Below are 12,447 nucleotides of genomic sequence, written 5' to 3' on the forward strand. Positions count from 1 at the left end.
CTGTGCAGGGGGAGGTTTTATTGCAGATACATCCTATCTGAAAGATCTGTTTCTTGTGATGTTGCTTCCTGCTTTTATGATCCTTTTGGTGAGCAGGAAGTCATGCACACACACACACGTTCTTGCACATGCATACAGGTGCTTACACATACACACACATAGTGCCTTGTCTTAGAACCATTGGGGGGTTTTACTGAGGGAGCTGCTTGTGCTGTGATGTGTATTGTAACAGTTTGTCAATAAATAGCTGCAAGGGAAGCTGCTCTTTGAAGGATTTTGGGCATGACAGGTAAGGAGCATGAGCTCCAAGAGCTGGTTCTTGACCAAAACTTCCCTCGTTAGCGAGTAAAAAACCGGTTGAAGATGTTCTGTTATGTCTTGTGTTCTTCATGAGGAATAAGTCTCTAAACTAGCGGGGCTTGTGGAAGCACAGACCCAACAAGAACCAATTACTACTTTCTGGATTTGAATTATCATGTTAAATCGTTTGCCTTAATTGCACAGTAACCTGTGTGCATGAACTAGTAAGATTTTCATACTTACCGCAATGCGCCAAGCTTTTTCTTCAACGTGGGTTTTGAGCCCCAGAAGAGACGCACTGTGAGGCACCTGTCAGAACTCGGCTGACCCTCTGCGATCTACAGCTCAGATAAGTGTCAAGAATAGATGAGATGGATGGATCAAGAGGGATGAAGAGGAGTCAGGCTGTTAGCCTAATGGACAGAGAGACAAAGGAGCATCTGCAGAGATGATGAGAGGCCCTGCTGAGTTTAATCCACAGAGGTAACTGTAATCTCCCACAGACCTGCTGAGGCGATCCTCATCACTGTCTTTTCCTTCACATAATTTATCCATTGGTTCCTTTTCTTTTCCCATTTCCTACATCACTTTTTCCCATATTCACCTTTCACCATCTTCTCTGTTCTGTTCAGCTTCCTTCACTGCAGCATTACTTTCATTCCTTATTCTGGCCCCTGCATTTCCCGCATCTGCATTTGAACTCATTTTTTTCCTCACTCCTTTCTCCTGCCTCCCCTTTTCCTTACGCATAAATATGGAAAGAAGAGCGTTGTTTTATTCCTCCACCCTCCTAAAAACAGCTCAGTGCACCAGGAGAAGCCCATATTACCAATAGTGACATTTTTATTATTTGTACAATAGAGACTTTAGTACATTATTCAAAACACTTCTTATATACTGAAAAAATGGTACGTCCCAAAGCCCAAAATGGCTCCAGTATAATCGCTGCACAGCATTTTTTCAATTTTATACATATATTATTTTTTGTAAAAACTGTATCTTAAATAGTATGTACAGATAGCGTCTGCAAAATGCATTCTAAACACATGATATATATTATATATACTTCGGCAATTACATTTCTCCGCATTAATACTCAAACTTAAAACTGGAAGGATTTCAACTTGCATGTGCAAATAAATAAAGAAATAAATAGTTTCTGTTAAATCGTCACTAAAATTTGTCCAACTTATAAACTCGACAGCGTTTCTCTCTTCGGAGGTCAAAGTACTTTTTGTCACACAACAGAAGAAGCAGCATTCAAGTTGGGTAGGTGTAGGTACTGCAGAAAGCATGAGTACATTCACAATCAATATGAGTCATTTTTAAATTGGATTTCATTCACAGCTATGTACAGTGACACCGCCCTCATTTGTTCAGCTCTTTTAGCAGTTTAAACACATAGAAAATGACTGAATTTTTTTTTAAATAGTCATATACATATATATAATATATATTTGTATAACACAAATTCACAATTACAGTAGAAATACATTTTATACAGTTTTGGATAGTACATGTGTAGGTCTCCAAGTCATACTGTGCGTACTTCCATCCATAACTTTGTTATAAGTGTCATTATAAAATATCACAATTTTTGAGCAAAGCTAAGGTATATCAATATATTTAGAAAGAATTACCTGAAACATGTAGTAAAAAATAATTATATTATCAAACCTTTTACTCTGTTCTCATCACAATATCTTTGATATTTCAAACTCTGAATAGGGTCGGGGTAGGTACCTGTGGTTAAATCTCCTAACCACATGATTAAACTGTGCCGTGTTGTGTCTCCTATTGATAAAGTGATGGAAATCGTATTTGGAGAGTTGGCACAAAAAGGGTACCTGTCAAGTGAAATCAAAAGGACAGTGAAGGATGGTTCGCTCCGGATGAAACATCAGATGTTATGCAGAACAGAACAAAACTCACTGCCATGAAATGCCTTCAAGACCCATGGTGCATTTACATAAAGACAAAAAGAATGAGACTCTGTATTTTAGTCAGTACATCTTCTCAAGCGTGACTATAATAGTCAGACTACAGAGCAAAGGCTTTCAATCTCTGTTTTGGTGTTTTGTTTTTTTTCCTCTTCTTGCTTTTTTACATAGAGTCTATTGCTACGGTGGCCCTGAGAGGTCAAATGCACTGCAATTTTAGGAAACTTTGGCAAATGGAATAAGGCTGCAAAAGCTAAAAATCAAACAAAAAACAAAAAAACCCTCATAAAACACAACGGAAGTGTTTTGGGGACACAATAGCATGACGGAACAGCTGCCGACGTGAGAAGCTAACAGTGATCGGCTAATAGCAAACATATATTTATGTTATTATGCGATTTAAACACACCGTACCTTGCATTTGCTTTCCCCTCACAAGAATCCTCCACTTCGTTTAAGCGTGTGTCGGTGCAACCCTTCGCATGTTTTGGTTCTGTCACATTATTATCTCCCCTAATACACTTCCATTGTGTTTTCCAAGGTTTTTTCTTTTGTGACCTTTTGTAGCATTTTTCTGTTTGCAGATGTTTTCTTAAATTGCAGTACTGTTGACCCATCAGGTCCACCGTAACTTTCATTTCCCCTGCTCTTTTAAATAGTTTGAGCATTTACCAGCAAATTCAGCAAGCCTTCCGTGTATGCCGAGTATCAATCAGCACCTCCTCGACAATTCAAGTGTAACCGAAAGCACATGTGACACAAATCAGATGTTTCCCCGATTGTCAAAAAAAGAGACGATATCTGATTTATCCTCCTAAAATGAAACCTTGCAGATGCTTGTAGGGGCATTAGTGTCTCACACTGCTTTCCACAGGAAGGCCGAAGGTCAGGAGACTTCAGCAGAGGAGATGCTGAAGCCGGGTCAACGACTATAGAACAGCTTACCGGCTCACTGAAGCCACGTTTTTGATTTTAGTGTGTGCAGATCAGTTCTGGGCCACAAAGAGGTAAAGCTCTGATATTGTTGTAAATACAGCCGAGGAGGCTGCATATGGCACAGATCAACAAGCAGCACTTAGTGCTTTAATACGTCTAGAGTCTTCTAGAGAGTAGAGACGTCTAGAAGCCAACAGAAAATGGCTATCTGTCAGTGTCCAGTGATGTAAAAGCATGCTGTGACTTTATAAACACCTCAAAAGGGATGTGACATCACTGCACAACATAAGACAGGACTTTAAAAAGATGGCACCGTTAATATTAATGGACCAGTTTTATAATGGAAATGATATTCTAAAATGAGGGATGCATTATGCAACATTGCAGAGAATAGATATGTGTAATTTTATGTGTGTATTTGCCTGTTAGTTTATGTGCATGGCAGTGTGTGTGTAAACATTAGCATGACTTGCTCAATAGATGGCACTGCAGGACAAGTAAGGCTCTGCTGAAAAGCTCAATGGGCCGAGCCTCAGAAATATTGCTTTAGCTCCTTTCAGCACAGCTGTGCAAGCGACAGCTTTTTTTAAGAGAAAAGAAAAAAAAAACAAGTAGCAGTGATGAACTATGAAAAGTGTTTTCTATACAGATAAAATGGTGATATACTCTTTAGAAAACCATTTGAAGAAACGACCCCTGTATTTCCACAGGAGGGAATTGAGAATATAGTTTATCAACAATAATCATATGAATCATAAACTTTTAAGAGCTGTCTGCTCAGGCCCCAAGGAGAGTTCTAACAAGCTGAATCTCTATGTATGTACACAAGGCAGAGTCTTAAGTTTCAATTTCTGTACAGTGGAGGCAATAACCTGCAGAACAGAACAAAAAATATATCGGAGGAGTATGAAAATCAAAGACTGTGATAGAAAAAGGACTGAAAAGTGGGGAAAAAAGACAGAAGATGCGAAAGAAATAATAAAGCTGTGAAGAACAAGGAAAGCGAACCATGTGCTACACCAAACAAAATACTTTAAATTCACAATGGACGGCAGTGGAGAAAAGAAAGAAAAATATCCCAAAATCTAACTAACCGACAAAAACTACTCAGACTGACCGCTCAGATGGCAGCTTAAATCACAAACCAACCACAAAATCCAAACTGCAGCAGCCCTGTAGGAACTTTAAAGTGTACAGTCCTCTTGCGGTCCGTCCAGCCGTCGATCAGATCAGATCGCTGACCGCCGGTAGACAGAAGAGCCGATATGTTTCCTATGGTACATTTGGCACTGGTATTTGCCTTTGGTCCAGCAATAGGCAAATAAATGTCTGACTGTTCCCTTAAAAATGTTTTAAAAAAACAACAAAAAAAGGGGGGGAAAAATGTGGCTCAATTTTCAGTTCCATAAACCTCCAGAGGAGGGCAGGTGGGATGGCGTGGGATGGCGATGAGCAGAGTAGAGAAGCGTTGCTGTATTTGTTTTGTTTGTTTTTAAAAACTATTTTAGCGCGTGCTGCTGTCTCTCAGAACCACCAAGTCCACCGTCCGCGGGAAACTCTTCAGCAGAGAGACGGCTGTCTCGTGCTCCATGTGTAAAAAACTATGTCCATTAGCCTGCAAGGCAAACACGCAGCACAGTCAACAGCATGTGTGTGGGTGCACGTGTGTATAGAGGTATATGTGCTGCGGCTCGTTTAAGTTTCCCATACACATGTCTATGTGTGAGTGTTTTGTGGAAGGATGGAGGGTCACTGCCATCATTATCTCAGTAACACATCACTGTTGGGAAAAAGAGAGAGAAGAGGAGGAGCTACACAGTCATGCTGTAGAGAGAGAGAGAGAGAGAGAGAGAGAGAAGGGGTAAAGACAAAAAAGGGCTTTCACATGAATTCATCCAGCTACACTGTAAGTCTGTGGAAAGAAGATGAAGGGGGAGGAGAGAGGGAAACATGAAAGGAATGGCACATGGGGGGTGAGGGAGGCTGAGCTATTACCGTAAAGCACTGACGTCTTATTTTGACCTCAATCCATCTCAATAAAATGCGTGTAGCGTGGCGCGAGAGTGAGATTTCTACTGTTGCTGTTTACGGTTTATTGATTCAATTGGACTGCTTTACATGGGAGGCGGATGTTCAATTATTATTTGGCTGATGGGGAAAACATTGCTGCGAGGCACATCAATCCAAATAACTTGTACTTGCGTACTTACATCGTTTTACTCATATTTACTTCAAATGAAACCATGTTAGATTGTGTTCATGAGTAAAAATACATTTAAAAAAATAACCTAGCTGCAGTGTTCAGCTACTTTCAAATCTAAGGCCTCGGCTGAAGCTATTTTATATTAAGAACAGCTTTCTAATAATGTGAAGATGTAACTCATGGATTTCTACTGATCATTGAAATTGTTTATTCAAGTGCTCGCTAATTAGAAATCATCACAAGCCACTTATATTGTACCTGATATTCAGGCTTTTTTCTGACATCCTGCTTCTGGAGTTCAGTAAATAACTGTAGTCAAACAGTGAGTTTTCACTGCTTCACTGGGCATTATGTAAGGATTAGTGAAACACTAAAATTATACGGGAGGAAACTATAAGGACGGGCATTCTCTGGGTCGTCTGGGTTGCAGACCACATAATGTAAAGCAGAATTCATCCAGCGAACATGCAGAAAGCTGACCTTTACAATGTGTAGTAGAGCACAAAGATTATTTATCATCAGATCCTGACCCATCCGCGTGTTAATGAAGTCGCTGTTTATCACATTCGCAAATGTGCGCATTACTTCTTTTTCTGTGTGAGGCTGTAGATACTCAATTGAATTCAATTTTATTTATATAGCAACAAACCACAACAACGGTTGCCTCAAGGTGCTTTATATTGCAAGGTTGCACTGAGACATTAATCTAACACACTTCAGATCTGTTTGAGTTCCAGTAGCTGTATTTTGACAGCCCTTTCAATTTGGTTGGTAATGGATGTAAAACCACAGATCAGTAAAAAAAAAGAAAAAAATAGTTCATTGCAGGCAAACTGCTGGAAGAGCAGACACCCGAGACACTTTAATTGTATATCAACCTCTGTGTAGAAATGGGACTAACAAAAGAAACAGTGTTCACTGGAAAAACTAACTTCACAGCCTTTAAAAAGTGTGCATACCCCTCATACTGGGATTCTCCCTACACATTAAGTTTGGCTCATTTCAATTCTGCTCTGTTTCATTAAAACACCAGTTTCAGTGAGGACCAGAAATATTAAACATTCACGGTGAGGACTCAGTGAAGAGCTGCAGGACAAAGTCAAAGCTTTAAACCGTGCGCCTACGCAAATTACACACTTGTTCTGATAACCTCTCCCCTTCCCATTAAACAAATTAACACTTATAACAGCAACTATCACAGCCACACAGGGTCCAAAATTGACATGCTTCCTTTTGGTGTTAAATTCAGTGCAATTTGCAGAAAACTAAGCTGTACGTCTTAGAAGATCACATTTGTGTGATTCAATACCCTCCTCCCAACATTCTGTGCTCTGATGGCATTTCACAAGTGAACACAACTAACACTGCACCTTTGTAGGAAATACCAACCAATAGCTATTTAAAGCAAAAAGAGGGTTTTTTTCCATTTGTAAAAATCTCCTGTGCCATTTTATTTATTTCCCACGGTTGAAAAACTACAATGGCGAACCTGTATATCTGCAATTGCCCTACCTTTATCCTGAGTATAAGATGTCCAGTTCAACTGTTCTACATTTTATGGGATTTAAATGCTCTTTGTAATTTGCCTTAGGATGATCTCCAGTGACAGGTTCAGGTGCCTGTCAGTTGTGTTTATCCGAGTAGATTACGAAGGGTGAAGTCAGTTCAGCTGTTTTTATGAGATTACATGTGCTCCATTTGTAACTTTTACTGCAATTTCAGCTTTTCCCATTGTCATTACAGCAATGAATAACAAATGACACATTGCTAAAAGCTACTTAAATCTGACTGTGATCTTTGGCTCAAAGGCGCATGGGTGTATGTGGGGGGTGGTGCTTGATATTTTGAGGTGGCACGCATGCACACACACACACACATACAGGTAGAATATTTAGCAGGAAAGCCTTACACACACACACAATCTACAGTTAACATAAAGATTCAGTAGGATGACTACACCCTTGCTTTTCACCTCACAGTTTAATAAGAAAAAAGGGTGGGGCTGGGAATGGAAGGGACAAGATGTGGATGTTTGTGATGTCTATGTGATGGCGAGTGAGCGGGTGTTACCTGCAGTATCTTGTCTCCGGGCTGCAGGGCGGAGGCGGCAGGCCCGTCATGCTGTACCCTAGTAACAAAGATACCCTATAAGTCAAAATGATACACCGTTAGGACAACACAGGGACACGATGGTTTAGAATCTTTGCCTTCTCATTCTCAACTCAATATCCAACCCTCCCAATAAATAAATAAATAAATCACTTTTAAATATATGGCCAGTTCATCAAAGCATTCTCTTTGTTCACAATTTGGAGAGGCATGCAAATACTGCATACATATTTTGACACTGAAACTGTTATGTTGTAAGGTGCTTGCGTTTCCTTCAGATTAGCGGCTCTCTTAAAATTTACAAACACTGGGTGATAAAGCCCTCCCGAAGAGACAAAAAAGATTTAGCAGCTATTTTTAACGATATAGACTTGGCATATATATAAATATATACAGTAAATATTTAAAGATTATGGGAAGAAGAGTAGACGTGGGATGGGTTTCTCACTATGGGAAGGAAGTAGGTCGCGGGCAGGGCAGAAGAAAAATTCATCCCCCATATTTTCCCTCAATAACCCAAGGCAGAGATTGTAAAAACACCAACATCTTTTCACCGAGAGCTGAAAGATGTTTTTGGACACAGAAAGTGTAGGACAATGCACCTGTATCGACTCAACACAGTTCAACAGGTTGTGTTGAACACACGGATATATTTGCCATAGAGAGGTGACAAATAGGACGTGTAGTAGTGAGAGTGCAGCAGCACCTACATACTACAGTCTGTGAGAGAGAATGCAAGAACAAACACATATATTGCATGTTAAACAATTCCACAGGAGAAGGGTTAGTTCAGTGACTCCACGTGAAAACAGTGACATTTAGTATACAGTGAGCCTCATGCATGCATATACAGATAAAATAATTTCTTCACCAGGATACAAACTGGTTTCATTTTGCCTGCAAAATGCTGTGTACGACGCCGTTATTTGTGTCCATTCTTTACGGCGTCGGCACCTCGAACGGGTACGACAGCGTGGCCTTTCTGATCTAATATGAAGCTCACTGTACTTTACAAAATTTTTAGTAGGGGCTAAAACTGTGTAGCATTAGTCACACCAATTAAACATTTACACACAACAGAGCAGTTGCACACAGAGCTGCAGCATCTTGCAAAATCCTTCCATCTCCAAAAAAAACTTCTACACAATCGGGAACAATATTAGTAATGTTTCACACGGGGATTTTAGACTTTTCCTTTAAGCATGTGTTTGTATCTCAGCAGCTCAGTGCGCAACAACAGTACATCTAACAACAGAAGGGACAGAAAATTGGATTTTCAAATGTTCCTGACCCAGATTTACAAAAAGAAAACATAATAAAATCCATGTTCTGATCCTTAAAACCTTTAGTCTTCTGTTCTTAAACCGACCCTGAGAAGCTCAAAGATCAAAGCCCAGATCCCAATCCGGTCGATACATGAACTAATTCCCTGTCTCTGCTTGCCGAGTCCTAATTAGGCAGACGTAAAACTGGCCCAGTGGCTTAGAGGGCCTCAGTGAGTCCTGTAAGTCCAACATCGAGGATATTATCATCATTGCTTCTTTTTAGACACCTGTTGATGACTTCTGATAGATTTTTGAAAGAGGAAAAAATTATCATCAGGTACATAAGAGCGGTACTTAAAGAGGTACATTTTGTAAACTTTCAATTATTTGGAGATCTAGCCTGGAGATTATTCTGTTTCTCTGCAAAAAACAGAGACAGATAAAGCTACATTTTTAAAGAAGGTATTTTTTTTCTGTTAGGTAAAGAGTTAAAAGCAAATATAGATTTAATTATTTTGTATAGTTGTGTTATATTTGGTGGTTTTGATACCAATTTCCTACTGTACCATCTGTGATTCACCTGGACATGTGGGCATGTCCCAGACCCATCAAAGCACGAGTGCAAATAACAAGCTGTCCACCAGGGGGAGCCACAGCCCTGTGGAATAGCCACAGCTGTAGTAGGCTCTGGGGATCCAAAACCACAGATGTATAATTTAGTAGTCAAGCTGTTTTCAAACATACAGCCCTTGTTAACTCTTTCACCTCGAGTTTATTTGAAAGCTAACACTGGCTGTAACCAAAAATAGCTGCAAACACATCAGACGACAAACAGATACACTCTCACGAATAGGCCAGAAAAGAGATTCAAAGAATAATCAAAGGCATCTGCTTCTAGTTTGAGTTGAATTTGGTGACAAATTGACGCCCGAGGTGACTACCGCTGATAAAACTCCGAAGCACCCGTTAATGGCTTCCGCTCGATGCCTCTCACGTGTGAATGAAACAACAGAGCGAGAACAAGGATTCAGAGGAGGATGCTTGTAACAGTTGCGGTTGTATCCCGGCACTGTAACTTTGACAGCAGACAAATATCCTCCATCTGCTCCCTCCATGTGACCCTGTGGGTTAGTTAGATAAAGCAGACATACAGTCTATATAACATGACACAGGGGACATCTAAATCAATATTTCACTTTAGAACATTTCCTTTGAACCATACATGCTGACATGACTCAGTGGGAGTCACTGCGAATATCCAGCAGATGAGCAGTGACTGACTGACACGTCCACTTTCGCCATTCGCCGGACGCCACAGTATGTATGGTAAAAGCAAGCGTTCGGTTCTAAAGTGAAACGTCACCAAGTGTTCCACAATGCCCACTGCTCCACACTAACTGGATAGATAACGTAACCTTATCTCGTATTCCTCTGACAAAATGTTCATCTGCATTGACTCCATTTTCTGCCCGTGTAACGCGGCATTAATAATGTACAAACTGCAGCTAGTGCAAGACTTATGGATACAAGCAGAGGAGGGAGTATTAAAATAACTGCACGAGTCAGCAACTGTTTCACCAGTTGTCTGCTTCAAAAACTAAAATGATGAACTGACAGTTTCCACATAATCAGTCTACTCCCGACTCGGAAGAAACTTCCCCGTTTGTTGCAAGGGTGGAATGGAAAGCACTCTTTCTGTGTGCTTTCTATTTATAGGGCAGTCGTCTCCTCTGTTGCTCAGAATAACAGTCAGTCAAAATCTGTCATATAACCCTGTCCCTAGATCAAAGTGGTGAACATCTGAAATCACCCACGGTGTCCCAGAACTGAGCAGCTTTCCCAAAATAGCAGTCAGAGCACCACGAGCAGCATCGCTCCTTTAGACTGACTGTAGCAGTGTGTTTCTAGGACAGACTGCCATGTGCAGCAGGCCTTGGGGAGCTGCAACACCAACAGGCTCTCTGTACTGGCATACACTGACAGACACTGTCAGACTCAGAAGTAGGAATGATAAGAGAGTTTGGCTTATCTTATATTTGCATTCATGTGCACATAGCTGTTTAAAGTTTGCTGACCAACCAAACAAGGAGCTTTGCCCTGGATGCTGTGCAGGTATTTAGATCACATCAAAACAACCCTAAAATTAAAGTATGCCAGACTCAAGTATCATAATCACTAGTGAGTCTAACAATGCTCAGGTTTAGTTTTGGAAACACCCCCAGTCACACCTTAGTGTTTCTTTACCAAATTAATAGCACAGCCCTCCATGTAACATTATGCACTCAAACACACCCACAGCTAACCACGTTAAGCGGTTGCCCCACAGACAGACAAACAGACAGAGAAAGAAAACACTGCAGTAACAAGCAGCAGTTTCCATGGCAACTCTGAGGTAAAACCGGGGAGGCTGCGATTGGCTGGCAGGCCGGGTCAGGTCGTACCATGTCGGAGGGTTTGAAGGGGTTCCCCTGGCCACTGATGCCACCAGAGATACTGAAACCGAGACCAGGGTTCTTCTCTATTCTCACGCACAGCTACAGAGAGAGGAGGGAGAGATACAGAAAGAAAAGAAAAGAAAAGAAAGACAAAACAACAACTGAAAGTGAAATACAAAGTTGTGAAAAATCACCGCACAGACAGACAGTGACCAGACAACATGTGGAAGTGCGCTCGTGTGTGACGGGCAACATGTTTTGGCACCTATGCTGTATTGGAGGTCTTTTATGGAGCAACAGCTGAGGCACTGAGATCTTTGCTTTTTGTTTAGATCTTCAGGTTCCCACCTCAACTGGCACTCTAATCTCATGCAGTTGAATCATGTCTAATCTAATTTAATCCCATCTCTGTCACTTTTTAAAATGTTTCAGCCCAGGCTGTTGCAGTCAAGTGGCTAAAAATGCATTTAGAAGCATGAGATATCTCAAGATTTCCCCCCTTTAGTTGACTGCTGCCTTGCATTGGTCTAATCCAAGAGCCAAGCAAGGTCTGCAGTTTAAAAGTTAATCTTGTACGGGCGGGAAAATTGCAATTTCCCAAATGGCCAGTTGAGGCTGGCTCCAAAAGTGAGTAAATTCCCCATGGATTCCAATGTTGGCCTCGTTTACATGAGAAAAAAAAGACATGTTTACAGCCTGTCAAAAGCATAGACTGACACAGGCCAAACTCGCCTGAGGTTGCTCATTGGGCTTCTAGCTATTGAGCTGCACATCTAGACTTGGTTTTTGGTTCTGGTCAGCCCATCCAAGTCTGTAAATTAATATTTCAGCATCTTGTTTTTAATTGTAATTAGCACAAACTAGCAGCCTCTAGTAGGTATTTGTATGATGTACATATCAAATCTTTGAATAAACCTAGCTAGTCTGTGAGAGAACACTAACTAGTGTTAGCTGATAAGTTAGTGTTCCACCCTTTTGGTTTCATCCCAAGAAAGGTGGCGAAAGATGGCGCCGTAATCGTCAAGCTTCAACACAGAACTCCAAAAAACCACTGTGTGATGGCACAGGGGCAAAGTCTAGCTTTCTTTTTATTAACAGAGTGAGTGCTACTGTGAAAATATAACTCTATGGTTATATCTGGTATCAATAAATTCTCCTTGCGAAACTGAGCATCTAATCTAAACCCTCCGTGTCCTCCTATTAATGAAACTGATGTAAACAAACACTAATCACTCTATGACAGTTTAGTTTGCGATTTA

At 40.7% G+C, this 12,447-nt stretch overlaps 1 protein-coding gene across 14 annotated transcripts in view; it reads right to left on the reverse strand.

Moving 5' to 3' along the window:
- Nucleotides 1-1,125: 1,125 nt before the first annotated feature.
- The window catches only part of lrrc7 (leucine rich repeat containing 7), a 133,135-nt gene continuing 121,813 nt past the window's right edge, over nucleotides 1,126-12,447 (reverse strand). For 11 of the 14 annotated variants that reach the window (XM_084910714.1, XM_084910709.1, XM_084910712.1 and 8 more), the window contains 3 exons: nucleotides 11,195-11,287; nucleotides 7,450-7,524; nucleotides 1,126-4,791 (listed from right to left, as the gene is read on the reverse strand). In XM_084910714.1, the coding sequence (XP_084766840.1) occupies nucleotides 4,681-4,791; nucleotides 7,450-7,524; nucleotides 11,195-11,287 (279 nt within the window). In that variant the 3' untranslated portion in view covers nucleotides 1,126-4,680. Of the gene's footprint in view, nucleotides 5,001-7,449; nucleotides 7,525-11,194; nucleotides 11,288-12,447 lie in introns of all 14 variants that reach the window. The other 3 variants (XM_084910716.1, XM_084910721.1, XM_084910722.1) reach the window with 3 other exon arrangements.

Source organism: Perissodus microlepis, chromosome 17 (genome assembly GCF_051167445.1).
Source record: "Perissodus microlepis isolate ML-2025 ecotype Zambia chromosome 17, ASM5116744v1, whole genome shotgun sequence".
NCBI lineage: Eukaryota > Metazoa > Chordata > Actinopteri > Cichliformes > Cichlidae > Perissodus > Perissodus microlepis.